The following is a 25,169-nucleotide window of genomic DNA, read 5'->3' as shown; positions in this document are numbered from 1 at the left end:
TTCCACCTTCCACCACTAAGTAGGACTCCATTAGGCTTTCCCAACTGGTATGCTGTGACATTTTACTGTGTGAGGCACAGAAAAGAGGTGTGAATCGTGGAATTTTATACCACATAGAGGTGTAAGCTTTATGTTACCTGTTACAGACAGTATAAATGTGTGTACGTCCACATTCTCCTTCAACATCCCTGTATTAATTTGAACCAAATTTGGCATAGACACAGCAGGCCTCGTGAGTGTCACAAGTATGCATTTAAAACCTCCTAGATGCAACAGGAGTGGAGATATAGGCAAAAACGTGTTTTTTCCAGTCCCAGGGATAGTAAGTTGCCATGTACAACAGACATTTTGTTTGGGAACGGTATCAGCCTGCCGTGTCACCGTGCTTTGCAGGGTAACCTACAAGTCAGGGGCAAGAAATAGTTTTACAGGCCCTGACATGTAGGCTGCCCTGTATGACAGGCATGTTGTGGGAATAGTATCGGCATACTTCATTGAACTATATTTCAGGAGCTACACGTGCCGATGAGCATAGCTGGAGACAGGCTGACATGAACAGAGGAGGGGATGAGTGACAGGGAGTAGGATAAGGACAGAGAGAGGGGAGAAGGGGCGGGTGCATGAGGCAAATGGAAGACGTAGAGGAGTAGTGGAAAGATGGAAAAGGAAGACTGGGAGGCAGACACAGAAGAGAAAGGGGGATATGGTCAAAGAAGAGAGGGAGGAGGATGATATAGACAGATAGAGGGGGTGGGGCAAATGGACGAAGAGAGGGGAAGAGGAGATGAAGATGCAGAGAATGGGGAACAGAAAATAGATAAAGATGGGAGGATTAGGTAGACAGATAGAGGGATGAAGAAGATGAAGCGTCTTATTCCTAACATGAACTACAATAATTTATGATCATTTTCGAGACTGTCTGCACAACTGAAAGGATGGAATGGCGTGTGACTGTCAGTTCTGCATGCCGATAATTCGAGTGATGGTAAAATCCTTACAGCAATTATTTTATTCTTCCCTCTTACAGAAAACGACTGTAGGAACACGCTGTTCATTTGGTCAGTTTCTGTGTCACAGGACCTGAGTATGTAGTGGTCCAAAAGTTTTACTTCAGTTTCATGATGGAGAAACAACACTTTTCCTCGCTATGTGGAGTCAACTGCTATGGGTAATCCTAATGTAATGTTAACTGTATTGCCAAGATAGTGGTTCAGATACGAAACAAAGGTGCACATCAGGTTTTAAAGCTTAATTTAGGTGTATAAAAGGTTATTGCACGTTAGCTCCACGTATTACGTGGAAGTAAAATATACATTAAGAGCAAACGGGTTCATATCGGTGAACAGGTTGTCTGGACTTCATCAGTGCTACATGGGCCCTGTGTGTGTTTGCGTGAGACAAACATGCGATCAGCTCTGAAGCGATCGGGAGGTAGGCCGAAGGGAGAGGGGTTGGAATGTCGAGAATTGTTGATGACGTAGCTGCAAAGTCAACTTGTGAACTGTGGTGATCGACCAGTTGACGGTTTGAAGAGGCCTAGGCGGCGAACAGGGACAACAGCAGGAGCGACAGCAGCAGCGCCGCGGCAGAACCCGTGGCTACTGGCGTGGCGTCACTGCCGGGGTCAGCGGTAGTGGTGGGCGTTTCGACGCGGGCCGCCAGCCACGCACCTACGACCGCCTCGTAGCGCTGGTTCCACTGCACGTGCTCGGCCGTCGACTGCTCCAGGCTCGCGATGGCTGATTCGCTGAGTTCCGCTGCTGTCGCCACCTCCACCAGCTGCGAACACATAGGCACGTTCGTCATTTCATACCACGCAAATGGAAGTGCATAAAACCTGTTTGCTTTTGTTATTGAGTCATTAGACTGCATCCAGTTTTGAAGTGTTTATCATTCTTTTTCCGTTCCGAAACAAATTCTTCTCCTATCCTGTCTCCTCGCTTGTCACGACTTTGTCAACGATTTGGTTGTATCTCAGGGTGTGCCTGATTAAGAGTAGTTAATGTCTTACCTTAAGTTGTGTTTTCCACAGAAATTTAAAACTTATACATTCTCGACTCTGAATGCTCTTTATATATTCCCTCATCAAGTAGTAAAAGCGATAAATAATGATACATCGCCAGTTCGTATTTTTGTGACCTTTCCAAGTGTTTTGATTGTGCAAATTATGTTAATCTATCAGAAAAATTTACGTTTTATGGAATTGATGGCAGCTGGTTTGAATTACACTTAATAAAAAGAATACAAAAGGTTGTGTTGAATAATTCAGAGAACGTTGGAAAGGTAGAAAATTTTGGTGACTGGTGGAAAAAAAAAAAAAAAAAGAAATCACGTAGTGGGTCCCACAGGGGTCCATTTTGGGTCCACTCCTATACCATATATATGTGAATGCTCTTCTACTTAACACTGAACTAGCAAAATAGTTACTTTTTGCAGATGATATTAGTATTATAATAAATCCCATTAGAAAGAAAGCAACAGAGAAGTTAGTAAATGATATTTTCCAAACAATTATTAAGTGATTCTCTAAAAACAAACTCCCAATAAACTTTGGAGAAACACACTACGTTCATTTCTGTACAGCGAATTCAGTCATACCAGCAATTGATGTAGCATATGAGCAACAGTCAGTAAATGTAGAAGAATGCTCCAAATTTTTGGGTGTACGTGTTGAAAACTTGAACTGGAAGAAGCTTTTCAAACAATTAAGTTCAGTTAGTTTTGCTCTTTGTATAACTGTTAATTGTGGAACATAATCGTATCGTCCTCCTAACATCGGACATATTTTGCTCATTTCCACCGAATAATGTTTTACAGAATAATTTTATGGGGTAACCAATCATTTAGAAAGGAAGTATTAATTGCATAAAAGCGGGCAGTAACAATAATATTTGGTGTTCACACACGGACGTCATGTAGGTACCGCTTCAAGAAGCTAGCCATTTTAGTTAGGCATCAAAATACATATGTTCACTAATGAAATTCTTCATAAATAATTCATTACAATTTGGGAAGAACTGTGATATCCATACCTACAACACTAGAGGGAAGAATGACCATTATTACCCAATGTTAAGGCTGTCAATGGCCCAGAAATGTGTTCAATATGAAACAACAAAAATTCTTGATCGTTTGCTCAATAACATAAAATGTCTGAGAGGTAGCGAAGCAAGTTTTAAATCTAATGTAAAATCATTTCTCCAGGACAACTTCTTCTATTCCATGGACAAATTTCTGCTTGAAAACTGGTAGCCAGTGAAAAATAAGTGTAGCTGCGTGAGTAGGACTAAAAATAATGATGTGTTTGCTAATTTTAATACTAATCATGCAAACACATCCTGTAAAGTGACTCGTTCCATATCATTACGATAAAAGATTCTTTCAAATTATCTATGGAACATATAACTAACTTAGTACCCCTCACTCGTGCCAACAGCCTTGTCTGTGGAAACATCCTACTGGCATTTCAGTAGGAAAACTTAAAAGTCGTTAACTCTACTGGTATCATTTCTTTTCCTATCCCACCCAACAGCTGTAATAACTGGCGCCAGGTGAAAATGTCATTCTGTTTTTGTTCGTTCGACTAACACTGTTGACATGAAGATGAGAGCACACTTGCCGGCGCCCCGACCATTTTCTATAGTACACTTACGACAACGCCTTCCTTTACCCTCCCTCTGATCATCTCAACGGCCCCTCCAGATCCATTTCAAAGGGCTTATCTCCTGAGGCAACACCTCAAAACCAGTCTTGTGAAAACCCAGACAATAGTGTTAGGATGTACTTCTTTCACCCAAGGTTCCACCTCGCCATCCATCAGCTTGTCATCTGTCTAGTGAGCAAACTAAAATACACTGCCTGAGAGAAAAGTGAAGCACACAGCTCGCAGGATAAGGAACTGAAATGAAGCTTCACGATTTGAGAAGGCGTGTGAGTCAAATTCAGAAAGAACTTAGTAGTAAAACTCCATTTATCAGTATGTCGTTGCACCTAATCTAATCTGATCTGCATGCATTCATTCGTGGGTTCGGGAATGTGCCATAAAGTCACTGTATGCTCGCCCGCCTGGCTAGCCGCTCGGTCCAACGCGCTGCTTCCCGAGCGGGAAGGCGTGCCGGTCGCTGGTACCAATCCGCCCGGTGGATTAGAGTCGAGATCCGGTGTTCCGGCCAGCCTGTGGATGGTTTTTAAGGCTGTTTTCCATGTGCCTCAGCGAATGCAGGCTTGTTCCCCTTATTCCGCCTCCGTTACACTATGTCGGCGATGCTGCACAAACACTGTCTCCAAGTACACGTACACCATAATTACTCTACCACGCAAAAATTTGGGGCTACACTCGTCTGGTGTGAGACGTTCCCGGGTGGTGGGGCTCACTGGGGCCCGAACTGCACAATAACCCTGTGTTCGGTGTGGGGTGGCGGTGGGGCAGTTGAACTGGTGTGGTCTGTTCTGGGGTTGTGTACCATTAAAGGCTACGGCGGGTCGAAGCCTCTCCGTCGTTTCTAGGTCCCCAGTTCAATATACAATACACACACTATATGCTCTCCTGAAACAAAGCGGCTCACAACTAGTCCTTCATGTCCTGGACACTAACACTGTGATAGAGTTGACATCAGAGATGGTATCACACACTTTGCATCTGGGACTCATTTGGGATCCTTCCTGGTCACAGAAGTACCTCAGCATCACGCAGACAGTTCACATTCATGTGCCGTGTGTGGCTGAGCATTGTCCTGCCAATAATGATACCACGATACTGTCGCATGAGAGGTGACACGTGCGGACGTCAGACGTCTGTCACGTGTCGTTCTTCCGTGTCACTACTAGCCATAACCTGATAACCCGATAGTTCTCTGAGCTATGACGCCATGAGTAACACCGCTGTGCCTCTCCAAAACACTGAAAGGATGGGACCTCTTCCCAGGCAGGTCTGTGTGGCCGAGCGGTTCTAGGCGCTACAGTCTGGAACCGCGCGACCACCACGGTCGCAGGTTCGAATCCTGCCTCGGGCATGGATGTGTGTGGTGTCCTTAGGTTCGTTAGGTTTAAGTAGTTCTAAGTTCTAGGGGACTGATGACCTTAGAAGTTAAGTCCCATAGTGCTCAGAGCCATTTGAACCATTTTGAACCTCTTCCCAGATCACCTTTATACTCGGCGACGGTGGACACCAAGGGTAGTGCAGCAATGCGCTTCATCGCTGCGCTTCATCAAAGCTTGTTGTGCCTCAGCAATTTACAGGTTTTCGTGCTTTCAGCGGTGTTTTCTGCTTGGTTCAGCTTTCATTACGGTGTTAAGTATCAATTTTCATATGTTTTCAAGTCAGTAAGGGCGTATACTTTCTTGATTAAATAGCATCAATGCCACGTTAAGTTGTTACAGTTGATACACTGATCAGCCAAAACGTTTATGACCACTGTCCACCGCGACGTTGTATACCGCTTGGTGGCGCTGCGGGCATGTGACGCGGTAATAAAAGTATATAAGCGGAACAGACACCGACGGGGGATCAGCCTAGCAAAGAAACGAGCTGCAGAAGGGGGAAACACATTAAGACAGCGTTTTTGACGAAGGGTAAATTATTGTTACGAAGAGCCTGTGAACGAGTATCTCTAAAACGGAAAAAGTGGTCGAACGTTGACGTGCATCTACGGAAAGAGGTAGGACAGTGTAACTACCAAAAGGCGCTAAGTGGTTGGAGGTCCACGACTCTTCACAGAACGTGGCGTTCGCAGTCTTCTTTGTTCTGTAAAAAAGGATAGAGGGTGATATGTGGGTGGCATCTCTGCAGAAAGAACACAATGCTAGTGCATACAAAAGCGTTTCGGAACACACCGTTCGTAGTACACTGTTGGACATGGAGCTCCGCAGCAGACTACCCAACATTGACCCAACGGCATCGTCAATTACGATTTCAGTGGGCACGGGGCCACCGGGATTCGACCGTCAATCAATGGCAATTTTGTTGAAACACATTTTTGCTCCACAAACATCGAGGTGAACGGCGGCTCTTAAACGTGCAACGCGCCACGGACGCAAGGTAGTGGGAGCAGTATTATGATATGCGATAAATTCTCCTGCGTTTGCGTGGGATCGGTCATAGTAATCAAAGACATGCTGACAGCCGCGATACACCTACATCACTTCACACTTGATGTCTTCCTCGACCCCGATGTCATCTTTCAGCAGTATAATTGTCCGTGTCTCTGAGCCAGAATCGTGCTACAGTGTTTGAGCAGCAATATAGTGAACTAACGTTGATGTGTGGGCGAGAAAATTCGTCTGATGTAAATCCTATGGCACCCATCTGTGTCGCTACTGATCGCCATCACCGCATACGCAAATCATCGGCCCGTTATTTCCCCGAGTTACATTTCCTGTGCGTACAATCTAATGCCACATACCTCCAGAAAGCTACGAACGAACTGTCGGATCACTGATACGCAGAATCAGTGATGTATTTCGTTCCAAAGACTAATAAAAAACATTAAGCAGTTGGTTATAATGTTTTGACTCGTAAGTGTATTTTTCCACTGTGAAGATGGTCCATGATTGAAAACGGTAGTGAATAAATGTATTGTAAGCACAGTGTGTATCAAACATTTCTCCAAGTATATCTATGAAGTCGACAGTTGGCTGAAAATTTTTTTGGAAAGTCGGAAAGAGATTTTAGTGGGATAAGTGGAAACATTCTACCTAGAAATTAAAATTACGCAGGCTGGTTGAAGCAATGAGCATAACAGATATTAGCACACGTGAAGACGGCATTCTTCATTAGAGACTGAGGTACTGGTATCAGATATTGACATGAAACTGAGGAAGACGGGCTTGAAAGTGTAAGCCTGGAGCTCATCATTGTGAGGATACATTATACAAGGTGTTACAAAAAGGTACGGCCAAACTTTCAGGAAACTTTCCTCACACACAAATAAAGAAAAGATGTTATGTGGACATGTGTCCGGAAACGCTTAGTTTCCATGTTAGAGCTCATTTTAGTTTCGTTCTTCCACCTACGCTCAATGGATCACGTTATCATGATTTCATACGGGATACTCTACCTGTGCTGCTAGAACATGTGCCTTTACAAGTACGACACAACATGTGGTTCATGCACGACGCAGCTCCTGCACATTTCAGTCGAAGTGTTCGTACGCTACTCAACAACAGATTCGGTGACCGATGGATTGGTAGAGGCGGACCAATTCCATGGCCTCCACGCTCTCCTCACCTCAACCCTCTTGACTCATTTATGGGGGCATTTGAAAGCTCTTGTCTACGCAACCCCGGTACCAAATGTAGAGACTCTTCGTGCTCGTATTGTGGAAGACTGTGATACAATCCACCATTCTCCATGGCTGCATCAGCGCATCATGGATTCCATGCGACGGAGGGTGGATGCATGTATCCTCGCTAACGGAGGACATTTTAAACATTTCCTGTAACAAAGTGTTTGAAGTCACGCTGGTAGGTTCTGTTGCTGTGTGTTTCCATTCCATGATTAACGTGATTTGAAGAGAAGTAATAAAATGAGCTCTAACATGGAAAGTAAGCGTTTCCGGAGACATGTCCACATAACATATTTTCTTTCTTTGTGTGTGAGGAATGTTTCCTGAAAGTTTGGCCGTACCTTTTTGTAACACCCTGTATATGAAGTTTGAGGAAACATCTCAATAGTGTTGCTGTTCAAGAATATTAAAAGTTAACTGGACAAGTAAGATATGAAATGAAATACTGAAAGAATAGGCGAGGAACTGACGCTATGGAAGATGCTTATTAGGAAAAGGGTCAGACTAGTGAGACACCCGGTACGCTATCCGGGAATAGTTAATTCCATACGGCAGTGAACAGTAGAATGAAAGGTAGTAGGAACAACACAAGACTATAATAAACAAAACAGGTGGAAAAAGGTGTTGGGTATAGATGCAGATTAGTAGAAGCTAAATGAAGACGAGGACAGGCTCAAACCACTATTGTTGTGTCACCTGTTGTCAGCTTATTGAGTTATCCCCTACAGGACCTCACCAGATGGCCCCTAAGAGTACCAATTAAAAATTTCTGGTTTTCTTTCGCGCCTCAAGGTGGCCATGTGCCGTTTTTAAACAGCAAATGACTTGCTAATGCTAACTGAAATTTGTAGAATGTGCATTAACCGAAATGCAGAACCATTTGATGAGTGGACCTGTATTGATTCTCAGAAGACAGAAAATGTTACATTTTTGAATGAAGGTGCTCCACTTTTCTCTGACGACATTTCTACAGGTCGAGTGCTGTTTGTTACCCTCACGTAAGGAATCGGTTGTCGAAAATTACGAATCATCTGCGATCATTGAACTACTACAAGCTGCACAGGCTTTTCAATGTTCGTCTGCTGTCTGTGGGGACGATATAGGTTAACGACGGCGCCCTTTGTGTATCCGAACTCTTGGAGTAGAGCCGCTATCTTCATTAACTCATTAAAGAACTGACCTCCTCAAAATAAAGAGTTGAGCGCTCAAACATCAACGCAGTACAGCTTCATTGTTCGTCCACATGGCCTGTGTCATGTTACATGTAGCCACTCTTCATGGTTATACGATCCAGGTGCTGATTCGGGAGACGCCAGCGGACTTTTGTGAATGAACTAAAACGGTACAAAAGGTCTTGGTTCTGTGAGACATGAGCAAAAATTCATTTTCAGAATAATGGATTAAAGAGAAGAGGTATCAGTAAATATTTGTGATGTTATACATGACGGCACACTTCTTGATACTGTATCAGAAATCTGATTTCAGACGAGATGCGAATGTGATATATAAATGCACATTTTTATCAAATATGATTGTGCAGTGGAACTCTAGCACAGTGACAATACCTTACGAATAGCAGTTCGTTCTGTGCTTTTGACCAAAGTTTTCTAATGATTTAATACAAAGAAAAATGATGTTGCATTTGTGAATGAGCTGCACGCAGTACACACTACTTACCTTTTGCACGTGGTCTTGGGAAGTAACCTTTGACGCGAGCCCAGCCAGGATTGTAGACGCACCACTGTAAAATAGATTCTGACGTCAACGACATGAATGCATCATTACAGATTTACTTAAAATAACCTTGATAATCTTCCAATCGGTTTCATCTACTGTAGTCTTTGTTATTTCACATAGCTAGGAGGGATGGAATACCAAATGAACGATTTCTCAGAGGATACTTCGTTACAAGCTGAAGCATGAAGAAATTTATTGATGAATCTGTAGAAAGGGGTCCATCTCCGTGAGATGGGAGAAGGCAGATGCAGCTCGCTGAACAGTAACGCTATGACAGTTTTCCACAAGGCAGGTGTAGGTGCAGGTCTGCAAGATTTAATTCAAGGTTTCTTGTTTTTCACGCAGACGGTGGTAGGTGGTCTAGGGGTAGCATCCTTCATAATCAAAACATCTTGGGTTCTAGGTTAGAATCCGGGTCCTGCTTAAATTCTGAATTCAAAAATCATCATCAATGGTGGCCGAAAGTTATAGCATAAGAAGTCAGCCTCGCTCTGGGAGAGAGGGAGGAGAAGCGGATAGCGGTTCAGGGCATTTTCTTTGCCCTTGGTGTGAAAAACTGCCCCAAAAAGGCGGAAGGATCAGGAAAGATCAAGCCCTAAGGATGCAGAAGGCAATGGAAACCACTACGTTAGAGACACATAATCTATATCCACAGGAAATGCGGCCTGTATTTGAAGTGTGTCGTCATGAGCTTTCCATTGGCAAAATCTTCATCAATAGTTTACACCGGGAAAGCCTACAGCCACATATATTCCGGATTAGTCCCTCATTCGGGTATCCGGGAGATAACTGCCAATGGGGAGGCGAATATGAAAAAATGTTGGGTGAACAAACGAAGGGATAACATTCTACGAGTCGGAGCATGCAATGTCAGAAGATTAAACATAGTAGGAAACCTAGGAAACCTGAAATCTGAAATGCAGAAACTCATTCATAGTGGGGGCCAATGAAGTGAGATGGAAATAAGACACGGATTTCTGGTTAGACGCACATTCAGTAGAGTACTATCAACAGCAGCAAAAAATGGTATAACAGGGGTAGGATTCGTTATGAATATGAAGGTAAGGCGTAGAGTGTGCTACTGTCAACAATTCAGTGATAGGCTTATTCTTATCAGATTCGACATCACACCAACACTGGCGATAGTTCACGTATACATACCGATTTCACAAGAAGATGAAGAGATAGAGAGAGTATATGAAGATAGTGAACGAGTAATTAAGTATGTAAAGGGAGATGATAATCTAATAATGATGGAGGACTGGAACGCTATTGTTGGGGAACGAATTTGAACAAATGGTTACGGGAGAATATGGGATAAGCCGTAGGAATGAGATAGGAGACACATTAATCGAGTTCTGCAATAAATTTCAGATGGTAATAGGGAATTCTCTGTTCAAGAATCACAAGAGGAGGAGCTGTACGTGGAAAAGAGTCGGAGACATATGAAGATTCCAGCTGAATTACATCATGGTCAGACAGAGTTTCCGAAATCTGATACCGTACCAGGAGCAGGTATAAACTCAGATCATAATTTAGTGATGATGAAGAGTAGACTAAAGTTAAAGAGAATCGTACGGAAGAATCAGTGTGGAAGTATGCAGCACACTGAAGTACTGAGGAAAGATGAGACACGTTTGAAATTCGCTAAGGATGTTGATACTGCGATAAGGAATATCACAGTAGGCAGTTTAGTTGAACAAGAGTTGACATCACCAAGAAAGGGAATCACAGATGCTGGGCAGTCAGACATAGGTAAAAGGGCTGTAACTCTGAAGAAACCTTGGGTACCAAGAAATACTTCAATTGATCGACGAAAGGAAGAGGTACTAAAATTTTCAGGCCAAGACCAGAATACAGCGATTGAAATCAATTAGGAATGGAATAAAGAAGAAGTGCAGGGCAGTCAAGGCAACATGGGTGCAGCAAAATTTGAATAAGTCGATAAAGAATGAATTTTGGGAAAGACTGACTCAGCATATAGAAAATTCAAAATAACCGTCGGTGAAATTGAACGGTGGGGTGGTAACAGTAAGAGTGCAATGGGAATTCCTCTGTTACACGCAGAGGACAGAGCGGATAGGTGGCAGAAGGGATGTATCGCAATACACTGGAATTTCTAAAATCATTGGAGGAAATGGCAACCAAAAGACTGTTCAAGTTGGTGTGTAGAATCTATGAGACTAACGACGTACCATCAGACTTTCAAAAAAACATCATTGACACATTTTCGAAGGTAGAAAGGGTCAAAAGGTGCGAAAACTAGCCCGCAATCAACTTAACATCTCATGCACCCAAGCGGCTAACAAGGATAGTATACGGAAGAACCGAAAAGAAAATTCAGGATGTGTTAGATGACGTTTAGTTTGGCTTTAGTAAACTTAAAGGTACCATAGAGACAGTTCGGATTTTGCGATTGATAGTGGAAGCAAGAGTCAGAAAAAAATCAAGATACGCTCATAGGATTCGTCGATCTAGAAAAAGCGCTTGACAATGTAAAATGGTGCACGATGTTCTACGTTCTGAGAAAAATAGGAATAAGCTACAGAGAAAGACGGGCGATATACAATATATAATAGAACCAAGTGGGAACAATAAAATTCCAAGACCAAGAACGAAGTGGTCGGATTATAAAGGGTGTAAGACAGGGCTGCAGTCTTTTGCTCCTACTGTTCAAACTGTACCTCCAAGAAGCGATGACGGAAACAAAATTAAGATTCAAATGAGACATTAGAATTCGGAGTGGAAGGATATCAATGATACGATTTACCGATGATGTAGCAATCCCCAGTGGAAGTGAAGAAGAACTACAGGCTCTGTTGAATGGAATGAACAGTCTAATGAGTACCGAATATGGATTGAGAATAAACTGGAAAAAAGACGAAAGTGATGAGAAGTAGCAGAAATGAAAATGGCGAGAAATTTAACATCAGAATTGTTGGTTACGAAGTAGACGAAATTAAGGAATTCTCCTACCTTGGAAGCAAAATAACCCATGACGGACGAAGTAAGGACATCAAAAGCAGACTAGCGTATGCAAAGAGAGTATTCCTGGCCAAGAGAAGTCTACAGGTATCAAACATAGGCCTTAATTTGAGGAAGAAATTTCTGAGAATGTTCGTTTGGAGCACAGTATTGTAAAGCAGTGGAAGAACCTGTGGAGAAGAGAATCGAAGAATTTGAGATGTGGCGCTACAGAAGAATGTTGACAGTCAGGTGACCTGATAGGGTAAGAAATGAGGAGACAAAAAAGAAAAAATGTAGGAGATAATGCACTACAAAGGAGGCTAAGAACACAATGATTTAAGATATAACTGGACCCGGAGTTCTCTAGATATCATCAAACTATACATGATTGTTTATTCATCTTTGGACAGTACTACAGCACTGCTGCTCCCCAATAGTTTACTGATTTGATGATTAACAGCTTCATTTGCAAAGAAGTTTTTAACAACATGCGTAAGTCATATATTCTTAATTTTGGTGCAGGAGCGGTTTCGGATTTTATATTGAACGCATTTTCCAGTAGAATGTGAAAACTCTGCTGGGCGAAGCGAAGTCAGTATTCACTCGGAAACTGGTCGAGACGGACCTGCATTCACTGACAGCAGCAATTCTTGTCGGGTCTGTATTTGTCGCTGGCAAAGCGTGACACCCGTCTGCACTTCCAGCAAGTTAGAATATCTTCACGACTTCTGTCTCAGGCATGTTGAAAGGCAGAGACATTCATACAGTTCCACTGGAATACGCTAAAACTAAGGCACTATGCGTCACAGTGTAGTTTACTGTTAAAATTACGAGAGTGTATGTTCTTAGAATAGTCAGACTATATTTTGCTCCCTCCAACAAATATCTCGTCAAAAGTCCGCGAAAGTATAAACAGAGAAATTCGACCTTACTTCGCAGCTTATGAACATCAGTTCTTCCCGCTCACTATTCACGACAGGAATATGACACGGACAGAGGTACACGAGGCATCTTCCGCCACATACCATGAAGTGGTTGCGGAATACTGACGTAGATATACACTCACGCTCATAAATTAACGATAATGCTGATACAAGGTGAAACAACGCTCTGGTGGGCGGTTTGCGGGTTTAAATCACCTCGGGGTATGACCATGCGGTGCATTTGACCTGTGGCCGTCACACGGTGGTGCTGGCAGCAGTCCACATATGCAGAGGTGTGTTGGTGCATGTCAGAGTACGGTGCAGCAAGTAAGTGCGCAGATGTTTTCAGACGTTCTAATGGTGAATGTGTGTTGAATATGGCTCAAAGAACACATATTGATGACATTATGAACGGTAGAATGCAAGGGCGACTGGAGGCTGGTCAAACACAGCAGGTCGTAGTACGGGCCCTCCATCTGCCAGAAAGTGTGACCTCAAGATTATGGCAACGATTCCAGCAGACAGGAAACGTGTTCAGGCGCTACAGAACGGGACGTCCACAGTGTACAACACCACAAGAAGACCGATATCTCACCATCAGTGCCCGCAGACGGCCACGGAGTACTGCAGGTAGCCTTACTCGGGACCTTACCGCAGCCACTGGAACAGTTGTCTCCAGACACACAGTCTACAGACGACTGAACAGACAAGACCGCTGGTCACAGGAGAGCCCGTAAAGCCTGGTGTCAAGGACACAGTACATGGTCATTGGAACAGTAGTCGCACGTTATGTTCACGGACGAGTCCAGGTATAGTCTGAACAGTGATTCTCGCCGGGTTTTCATCTGGCGTGAACCAGGAACCAGATACCAACCCCTTAAAGTCCTTGAAAGGAACCTGTATAGAGGTCGTGGTTTGATGGTGTGAGGTGAGATTATGATTGGTACACGTACACCCCTGCATGTCTTTCACAGAGGAACTGTAACAGGTCAGGTGCATCGGGACGTCATTTTGCACCAGTATGTCCACCTTTTCGGGGGTGCAGTAGATCCCACCTTCCTCCTTATGGTTGATAACGCTTGGCCCCACCGAGCTGCCATCGTAGAGGAGTACCTTGAAACAGAAGATATCCGGCGCATGGAGTGGCCTGCCTGTTCTACAGACCTAAGCCCCATCAAGCACGTCTGGGATGCTCTCAGTTGACGTATCGCTGCACGTCGTCAAACCCCTAGGACACTTCAGGAGCTCCGACAGGCACTGGTGCAAGAATGGGAGAATATACCCCAGCAGCTGCTCGACCACCTGATCCAGAGTATGCCAATCTATTGTGCGGCCTGTGTACGTGTGCATGGTGATCATATCCCATATTGATGTCGGGGTACATGCGCAGGAAACAGTCGCGTTTTGTAGCACGGTTTCCTCAAGTTATCACCAATACCGTGGACTTACAGATCTGTGTCGTATGTTCCTTATGTGCCTGTGCTATTAGCGCCAGTTGTGTGTAGTGCCACGTTAAGTGGCACCACATTCTGCAGTTATCCTTAATTTATGAGCATGAGTGTAGATGAAGATTGTCTGGCTCTGTTTATCCACCGCGTACATGGTCTGTACAGCATAAGGTTACTTCGAGTGTTGGAACAGATATGGGATTTCACATCTACAAACAAGTGAGATTGCAGGCTTTCTGTTAACAAATGAAGAGTGTAAAAGTTGGTGTCTGTGCGCACCTGACGCCTTTGTTGCTGGTGACGTAGTTGATCGCGGCCTGGTAGCCAGTGGGGTTGCTGTACACGGCTGAGTACACCGCGGAGTAGTCTTGGCTCCTGATGTCCATGCTGCCATCAGACGTCGTCGCCAGGTACCTGCAGAGTCAAACACCATGACACTGAAAGCTCTAATTAAAGTACGTATTTAAAGCTACATGTAATGTTTAATTTTTTTTCGGGTATTGGTATTTCACTCACTCTCCCGCGTAGCAAATTATTTCAACTCGAGCAGCTACCCTAACGGAGTCTGATAGAAAACAACAGCGAAATTAAGACTTAATTTCTGATGTTAAACGTCATCTCTGTACACAGTTTGTCTGTGGAATTAATTCTGATTGGTTTTAGTTAAAATACTAGAATACAGTGCTTTCTTTCTTTCTTGCTGAGCCTCGCTGCTAGATAGCTGTATTATTACTGTATCTTTAATCCTGTTGCTAAATAATAATGCACTTCATCTTTATTTTGTAGTCTAGGTCATAACCCTGCCTTCCTGTAATAGTGAAGGCTTTTTTTAATTTTTTGGGCCATAAGGAGTTTGGTGACGTGACAACCGCGCGCCCCAAGCCCTCTAACGTTGACTCATTTCAACATTTGTAAGTCGAATCTGCAATCTCTGTTTTTAAACGAAGTCCGTTTATTGTTATGCAAACGATTTATTTACATTCACAATTAACAACAAGGTTTCTAGTCACCAAGCTCGCCGCATTTCAGTGACGACTTCCTGGGTTGCAGCTAATTGTTTCATGGCAGTTAAATCAAACCCTCATAAAGTAAAATGTGATAACATATTTTCTTGCTGGCATTGTAGTGGATCATTTCTTTCGATAACGTTTAACTGTCACAAGTAAATTTAAAATAGTTTCCTATACCGCAGAGACAAAGGGTACACGACATTGGCGATTGTGTCAGGACGATTTTATAAATACTCTATGGATGAAATTTTATTTTATCCGTTTAATGTACTGAACGGAAAGTTTAAAATACTGAAAACAATGGATTATAGAAAGGTGAGCCATATTGAGGAAAGCAATATTAGGAAAAGGAATTTCAAGCTGCTAATGAAACGAAGAGAAAAAATAGAATAACTTTTTTTTGAAAAATAAAATTAATGATTTCCACTATTAAGCAACATGTAAGGTAAGGACAACAATACTTATTTCCCTTGACTATGGGTATCATAACTGGTGTAGGTCAAATTGATCGTTCATGGCCCCTCTTTTATTCATAACCTGGTAATTTAAATTTCAGGTAATTAATTGCAATAATCACGAACAAATTTAAGATAACTACCTATATTGGGGAGAAAAAGAGCACACTACAGTCGACCAGACAAGGATTGGTTGGCAGCAATATATTGTCGCTCTATAGCCGAGAGCATACGTAAAGACAGGGTCAGAACAAATAAAATTATGTACGATTTTAAAATTATCATTGATACGTTGAGGAATTTAAGAAAAATATGGCTGCATTTTTAAAAATACGGTCAGTTGATAACAGTCTTTATAAAAACGGACTAAAATGAAACCTCGTTTATCCAGAAGTAAGTAATCCGATAAAAAAGACATCATGCCACCACCTACCACTAACATTCCCAGATCCAGATTAAAATGCCGACCCCGTGAAGAAACGGGATGAGGAGAGGAGAAAAGGAGATTGCGAAGGGGACTGTCTGCAATGGACATTTGCATTTGGGATCTTCGCAACACACCTTTGGTCACACCAGCTCATAACGCTGCACGTCTCCGATGGGCCAGCCACACATAAATTGGACTGTAGGAGAACAGAAGCGTGTAATGAGGTCCGAGTGTCACAATTTTGACTCTTTTGAAATGATACAAGGCGTTTGTGCAATGATCATCTGATGTGCACTTATCCTGGTGTGTGTGCAGTGCGTAGGTCATTCCTGAGCTGGTTTTGGAGGCGTTTCTCCTACCGTGACATGGGTCTGATTCACTTTACCGTTAACGTGAACCAGGATTTTATGTGAACAGAGGCTTTCCCACTGTATATGCTACTTCCAAGGTTCTCGGGGTGTACTGGCCTTCCAACTGTCAAAAGTCCGTGATATATCGGCGAACAGCTGTACCGTCATCAACAGGCGGTGTTGATGGAATGAAGTGTCCGTTGTGTGCTAGCGGTATTTGTACCTGTTGGTCCAGAGTTCGAGCCTCGTTGACCCCACACCGTGCTCGACGGTAGGTCGGGTTGAGGTTGGTGGGGGGGAGGGGGGTAGGGGGTCACGACTGTGGTGGTGAGGAGGACAAGCCAAGGGAGGAATCTCATTTGCTTTCCGTCCGCCGTCTGTCGCATCTCACGTTCGGACGTCTCGTTCTGCTTTGTTGAAGCTTAGCATTGGCTACCACGCCTTTCTCAGTGGGACGTCCGTGTCCCTGTTGATTAAATTATCAGTTGCACGGATTTCAACTGCTTCTTTGAAAATGAAGTCCCCATTAACTCTGCAGTAGCGGAAAACTACACTGAAAATGGGCATAAAATGAATTACCAGTGAATGGAAAGTCTTGGATACCACCGATACATTTTGGGACTGCATTTTAAAGCCACAAATGAAATTCGTGTAACTGATAATTTAATGAACAGGGACGTGTGTTTACAAATGATCAAGGAACGGAAGCCAATCTCGAGCTCCATTAAGGCAAAACTTGACTTCTGGGCACGAGATGCGATAGGGACGGTGCGCGGAAGGTGACTGGGGCTTGGGGCTCTCTCTCTGCCTCTCACCAGTGCAGTCGCACGCCATCTCTCCCCCCCCCCCCCCCCCCCACCCCCGCCCTTCCACAACACGCACGCTCAACCGAGAATGGTGCGGGCCTACAAGGTTCAAACTCCGAATCGGCAGATTTAAACACCGACAGCACGAAGCAGACACTTCAGTCTATCTGCACCACCTGATGTTGCTAGAACTATTGTTCGCCAAAATATCGTGATCTTCAATAACTGGATTCGGCAGTACACCGAAGCAACATGGAAGCAGCATGCACCAGGATGTTTATTTCAAAATTATCGGTGTTGCTTTTTCTTCTACATTTTCGTGAGGAATATCCAGTGGAAAGTCCTGCCATCCAAGATGTCAACAGCCATGTTCACAGGGTTGCACCCATACATCGCTGGTTTCACAAACAGCAGGCACGCTGTCACATCTAGCCTAGCCTGTTAATTCACCCAATTTTTATCACAAATAACATGTCTGTGACTGTTTGTGTCGTATTACATCTCGGTACCACCCTACCAACATATCACAGTTGGCAACGGAGTTGCAAGTCACCGTCCAATACCGACAATAGTCGTGCGCGATCCGGCAGACCTACGAAAGCACGCTCGCTGCACCACTCCTCCAGTGGCTCTGGAATACGATCGCCCTCTGACGCCATGATACAGAACGTCCGGCGGCAACGACATAGCCCACTCGCGCTTGGAGCTACTTCGATACTGAATACAACGGCCACCTAGTCACTGCTCCGACTCCATCGCTATTATTGTTGTGATAGCTGGACTGTTTCTTCCTACTTGGGGATATATAAGTAAATCGTCTATTTGATGTGTTAACTCGTTTAGTTATCACTTTTGCTACTGCCCATCTTTCCTACAACAGTTGCTGCACTACTCTATAGCCCACCACTCCTTGCTATTGTGTACGAAATAGTGCAGAACAGTTTGAAGCAACTATTTAAACTTAGCAATCGACATCTCCGCAGTTAAGTAGCTTATGGGATTTGACCACCAGTGAAAGGCTTCAGCTGGATATGACATAACTGTAGAATCTTGTGCAATGTCTAGTTCACCATATACGAGGTGAAAGGCTGTGCTGCATGGCATTAGAACGATTTCTGCTGGAGATGACCTTGAAAGGTCTCTACATGAGCCTCTTCATGATTTTGCTTCACATTTAACTTAAAATCCTCACCTCTGCCACCTCAATTCTGAGAGCAAACTGTAAACTATCTTTTAAAAAAAGACTGAACAGCTGAGTGTGTCTGTAGTGGCTACAATGTATGTTATCTTTGTTTCACTTTTCACTAAGGTTTTCGTTAATTATCGGAGTCCCAAATGTATATTCAGTACATTTATGTGCAATGTATCAGTACGTACATCCTTTCCTCTTCTCACCTGATGAATGAAGAGCATGGATGAATGTGTACAAGATAAAATTCAGTGTGTAGATCTGTGAGAGTAAAAGTAACCTGCTACTGTGGCAGAATGGCCAACCCTATAAAGCGCGCACCAAGTAGCAAAGAGGTTTCTCTTCGTCTTACACGAAACTCTTTTATATTTGCACCACACAACAGGGCGCTCTCTAGACACTTCAGGAGGAACGGGACCCATGGCTCCCACAGGAGTTCGCTCGGCAGTGTTCCGGGACACGCGACACCGACTAAGTGTGAGTGTGCCTATTCATTATCAATTCAATATCTTATTTTTGTATGTTTCAGCTCCAGTCAAAATTAACGTCTTGCTCTCATCGCTAATTGCTCGGTGAGCGGTATACGGAATTTTCCTTGCTAATTTTGGAACATTATCAACAGTTGCACTTAGCCACACATGCAAGCTATTGTTCTGCTCCAAATTTGTTCAGACATGTGGACGCTTGATGTATCTTCTCAGGCCAATGTGATTTAGTTCGTTGATCTCACGAGTATAGTATAACTGAAAAGATTTCTGGAACTTCGCTAATTTCGATTTCAGTTCGTAACTTAATTTCCAGTTGTCTTTGTTGTCTCAGCACGTGTCAAGGCGGATCTGAGAGCCTTCAGTCCGCAGATCGTATTTCATAGCAAGGTATCTTGTCCAATTTGTTTAGTTATTCTGAATTCTACCACTTATTTTATGCACAATTTTTGTTTGTCACGACACATGTTCGTGGATTGTGAGGATCCTTACATGTCACAGTTACTGATTCTCTGGGTAAAACTTCCAAATTAGTTTTAGAGTTTCGTCTGTGGTGCAATTATTAACGGTTTACTTTTATCGATGAATCCTTGTTCAGTTGCTCCGTGCACTCAAGCCAAGGGAACGACCGTTTGCTAACTACGTGCCCACTGGTGAACTTTTTCTTTATTCTTATATCTTTCCTGAATCTCTATGATATGTTTATATGTGCGCAAATGTCGCCACTGAAAGATTCCCTTGACCCTTCCATGATTTATGATCAATCCTGCTGTGGTCTCCAAGACGCAGATGTAAATGTAATTTGATAACTAAGCTGAGAGTGTTACGAAGAATAACAATGATCAGCCATTTGTTAATTGTTTAGTTCGTTAGTCTGATCAGTTATGTCTTGAATAAATATGATATTTTTACCAGAGCACGTGCTTACGTATCCTCTAGCAAACTTCCATTTTTACGTCTCACTGGTATCCGTTGTGCAAGAGATGTTTATGGCCAAGTTATTTATTTAATACGAGGGTTGCCCAGAAAGTCATGCACCGCATTTTTTTCTTCAACAATTCTTTACTGAACTTGATGACTTGATGAGAATTACACACACGAAAGAATCGTATTTAATCTACGAACCCTATTTTTCCACGTAATCGCCATCCCGTTCTATGGCATTCTTCCAGGGTGAAACAAGGGCGTGTATGCCCTGTCGATACCTATCGTTGTCCTGGTGGCGGAGCCAGTGCTTCAATGTGTGAATCACCTCCTCATCGTCTTCAAAATGTCTTCCACTAATGACATCCTCTAATAGCCCAAACACATGGAAATCCGTGGGGGCTAGGTCACGGATGTAGGGTAAATGGGGTAACACTGTCCAACCGTGTTTTGCGATGTGTTCAGCAGTCCTCAGATTTGCGTAGGGCCTGTTTTCTGTGGGGCCGAAGTCGCCAGAGGCGCGTCTTGAGTTTTTTTTAATGTGTTGACATATGCTTCTGAATTAATGATACCGCCTCTTGGCATCACATCAATGAGAATCACACCTTCAAGGTCCTAGAACATGGTCATCATGACCTTACCGGTGGAAGCAGTTGCTCTGAATTTTTTCTTCTGCGGGGAGTGGGAGGGGCGCCATTCCAACGGCTGTTTTTGTTTCGGGCTCAAAATGGTGAACCCATGTTTGATCACCTGTCAGAATTCGGGACAAGAAGGCCTCCCCCTCAAATTTTTAAATTTGTGGAAGGACAATGGGACCAAACTGCTGAGGTCATCGGTCCCTTAATCTTAATCTAACGTTAACTAACTTACGCTGAGAAGAACACACACACCCATGCCCGAGAGAGGACTCGAACCTCCGACGGGGGTAACCGCGCGAACCGTGACAAGACGCCTGAGACTGCACGGATACAACGCGCGGCCCCTCCCTCTCAGCTTCAAAACGTTGCAACAAATCTAGACAAATGTTTTTTTCTGTGCGATTTGTTTGTGATCCACCGTTAGACACCGCGGGACCCATCTTGCACACACTTTTGAATATCCAAGTGGGCGGATAATTGTATCCCTGCTTCCTTTGCTGATTGACAGGTCCAGCGCCAACTGCCGAGTCGCACTGCGTCTGTCCTTGCGAATGACTAAGCTCGCTGCGACATGTCAGGTGTGACAGCCGTGGATGATCTCCCCGACCGCTGCAAATCGTACAGCTCCGCCGGACGCATTCTGATGACCTCACCCTTTTGTGTCCAGTGACTAACTGTGCTTCTGTCGACAGCAGATACTCTATAGACTTTGCATAAACGTTTGTGAATGTTTCCCATAGTTTCTTTCCCTGCAGTGAGAAATTTAATGACGGCACATTGCTGTAACGTACATCATCTACGGACGCCATTTTGAAACTGCCCTGCAGCTACGCTATCTGTTGGAAGTGACGGAAACTTGGCGCGCTCGCTCAGCAGACGTAAAGTTTCGCATTCGTAGCATTGTTTTCGGCTGAGAAAAAAAAATGCGGTGCATTACTTTCTGGGCAACCTTTGTATGTACTCAAAGATCATAAATGTGCAGATCCGGCGACTCAGTTCATTTAAACATCAAAGGTTTTTAATTTCATGTACATCCACATGTCTTCCCACTTTGCATGTTAACAGATACAGCCTTTTTCACCTTCACCACGAGCACCAATGCCTAAACAGATCCTTCACATATAGGTACCCTTCAACACTTTTTATTGTTCGGTGTGCTTATGCGAGCAAGGCGAATCGCTGCCAATACTCTGCGCTATGCTACTCACTCTTCGAGGACCGTGACGTTGCTGGAGCAACCGAGCGCAGCGATGACCACGGTCTTCTCGGAGGCGACGTTGGTAGCCAGGTAGTGCTCCCACAGTCGCTGCCAGTCGTCCACGCTGCCGCGCCGCACGCCGTTGCAGTAGACCACGCTGCGCACATCGGCAGCGACGCTACAACATCGACAGAGAACGCTCCAGTACACTGTCTGGTGTGACATTTACACTGAAGCGGCAAAGAAACTGGTATAGGCATCCGTATTCAAATACAGAGATATATAAACAGGCAGAATACGGCGCTGCGGTCGGCAACGCCTGTATATGACAACAGGTGTGTGGTGCAGTTGTTATATCAGTTACTAAAAATGGTTCAAATGGGTCTGAGCACTATGGGACTTAACATCTGAGGTCATCAGTCCCCTAGAACTTAGAACTACTTAAACCTAACTAACCTAAGGACATCACACACATCCATGCCCGAGGCAGGATTCGAACCTGCGACCGTAGCGGTCGCGCGGATCCAGACTGAAGCGCCTAGAACCGCTCGGCCACACCGGCCGGCTATATCAGTCACTGCTGCTACAATGGCAGGTTATCCAGATTTAAGTGAGTTTGAACGTGGTGTTACAGTCAGCACACGAGCGATGAGACAGCATCTCCGACGTAGCGATGAAGTAGGGATTTTCCCCCACGGCCGTTTTACGAGTGTACCGTGAATGTCAAGAATCCGGTAAAACACCAAACCTCCGGAATCGCCGCGGCAGGAAAAAGATCTTGAAAGAAGGGGACCATTGACGACTGAAGAGAATCGCTGAACGTGACAGAAGGACATCCTTTCCGCAAATTGCTGCAGATTTCAGTGCTGGGCCATCAACAAGTGTCAGCGTGTGAACCATTCAACGAAACATCAACGATATGGGCTTTCAGAGCCGAAGGCCCACACGCGTATCCTTGGTGACTGCACGAAATTTTTCGTCTCGCCTGGGCCGGTCAACGGCGACACTGGATTGTCGAAAACTGAAAACATTTTGCCTGGTCAGACGGATATCGTTTCAAATTGTATCGAGCGGATGGTCGTGTAGTGGTATGGAGACAACCTCATGAATCCATGAACCCTCTTTTCCAGCTGGAGACTGTTCAAGCTGGTAGAGGCTGTGTAATGGTACGGGCCTGCGCAGTTGGAATATCACGGAACCCCTGATACGTCTAGATACGACTGTGACAGGTGACACGTACGTAAACATCCTGCCTTGTCACCTTGTCACCTGCAGCCATTCATGTCCATTGTGCATTCCATCGGACTTGGGCAATTTCAGCAGGATAGTGCGATACATCACACGCCCAGAATTGCTATAGAGTGGCTCCAGGAACTCTATTCCGAGTTTAAACACTTCCGCTGGCCACCAAACTCCACAGACGTGATAGGTGTTGAGCATATCTGGGATGCCTTGCAACGTGCTGTTCATGTGAGATCTCCACCACTTCGTACTCTTACGGATTTATGGACAGCCATGCAAGGTTCATGGTTTCAGTTCCCTCGAGCACTACATCAGACATTAGTCGAGTCCATGTCACGTCGTGTTGAGGCACTTCTGCGTGCTCGCGGGGATCCTGCGCATTAGGCAGGTGTACCACTTTCTTTCAGAAATGTTCAAATGTGTGTGAAATCTTATGGGACTTAACTGGTAAGGTCATCAGTCCCTAAGCTTACACACTACTTAACCTAAATTATCCTAAGGACAAATACACACACCCATGCCCGAGGGAGGTTCAAATATGGCTCTGGGCAGTATGGGACTTAACTACTGTGGTCATCAGTCCCCTAGAACTTAGAACTACTTAAACCTAACTAACCTAAGGACAGGACACACATCCGTGCCAGAGGCAGGATTCGAACCTGCGACCGGAGCGGTCGCGCGGCTCCAGACTGTAGCGCCTAGAACCGCTCGGCCACTCTGGCCGGCCCCCCAGGGAGGACTCGAACCTCCACGGGGACCAGCCGCACAGTCCATGACTGCAGCGCCTGAGACCACTCGGCTACTCCCGCGCGGCGTACCACTTTCTTTGGCTCTTCAGATTATGGTTTTGAAATATAACTCAATTTTAAGTCTGAATGGTGCTGTTGAATAGAATGTCACAATATGATTTAGATCAATGTAATAGTTATCGTCATGAAATGATAATTTGAATTTAATCTGCGGAGAGTGCAGTGGAACAGTCGACAGAAGAGTTTGTGTACATCGAAAGCATTCTCAAGTCCCTAGGCTCGGCAGTGGCAAGGGTCGCAGTAACACAATACAAAGAGTTCAGGCTTCTCATTGCTATGGTAACAAATCTGCGCTCATAGAGCAGGGCGCGTATCCTGATGGAGGGCGCCTGCATTAGAGGCAGAAAAATTGGTTTATCAGTTTGCTGTGCCACGCGATCTGCAAGACAGAAGAATTTAATGGGAACTGACTAAAGCAGCGAACGCCTACTAAATGTATATGTTATATTCTCTTTGATGTTGTGAGTGACCTCTTTTATACAGTCGAATTTACGAAAGCTGATGGTTCATGTATACACTGTCTGATCAGGAATAACTGGGCACAAGAAATGGATCCACTACACTATCTGATAAGAAGTATGTGGACAAAAGAGGCAGACCCAGAAGTGTAGATGGAGGCGGGGAGTAAATTGTTGTCAGCAGAGAAGGTGTAACAGCAGAATGGGTCTGTCAGGAGAATTCACTGCCTTCCAACCTGGACAATAGTCCGACTAAAATTACGTGACAGTTGACGTCTGTCACTAGCCGCTACGGTTTTGCCACATCGGCTACCGGCTACCGCTCGGTTATAGGCTACACACAAACAGGGCGGATCACTTCAAAAACGCTGTTAATGTCTAACGCGCTAAAATGTAGTGCCCGCTGCGAGGTAGGTTAGAAATGAGAGACGCTCAGTCGACGGTTGACTTCAAGTGACCAACGACTGAACTGCGGCAGACGACCCGTTTTGTAGCCAGGACTTAAATTCACGTCCTAACCTAACCACAGCATCACGATGTGCAATTAATCCGATGAAACGGCGGTCAACAGTCTGTGGCAGAAGTACACTACTAGCCATTAAAATTGCTTCACCAAGAAGAAAGACAGACGATAAACGGGTATTCATTGAACAAACATATTATACTAGAACTGACATGTGATTACATTTTCACGCAGTTTGGGTGCATAGATCCTGAGAAATCAGTACCCAGAACAACCACTTCTGGCCGTAATAACGGCATTGATACGCCTGGTCATTGAGTCAAAAAGAGCTTGGATGGCACGAACAGGTACAGCTGC

At 44.4% G+C, this 25,169-nt stretch overlaps 1 protein-coding gene across 1 annotated transcript in view; it reads right to left on the bottom strand.

Moving 5' to 3' along the window:
- Positions 1–1,536: 1,536 nt before the first annotated feature.
- Positions 1,537–25,169, bottom strand: part of LOC124799102 (aminopeptidase N-like) — a 147,122-nt gene continuing 123,489 nt past the window's right edge. Inside the window, exons 13-16 of the mRNA XM_047262641.1 lie at positions 21,851–22,018; positions 14,638–14,772; positions 8,961–9,024; positions 1,537–1,779 (exon numbers count right to left, since the gene is read on the bottom strand). Coding sequence (XP_047118597.1) covers positions 1,537–1,779; positions 8,961–9,024; positions 14,638–14,772; positions 21,851–22,018 — 610 coding nt within the window. The remainder of the gene's footprint in view (positions 1,780–8,960; positions 9,025–14,637; positions 14,773–21,850; positions 22,019–25,169) is intronic.

This window comes from Schistocerca piceifrons, chromosome 5 (assembly GCF_021461385.2).
Source record: "Schistocerca piceifrons isolate TAMUIC-IGC-003096 chromosome 5, iqSchPice1.1, whole genome shotgun sequence".
In the NCBI taxonomy this organism is placed as follows: Eukaryota; Metazoa; Arthropoda; class Insecta; order Orthoptera; family Acrididae; genus Schistocerca; species Schistocerca piceifrons.
This window is presented reverse-complemented; position numbering and strand designations above follow the sequence as displayed.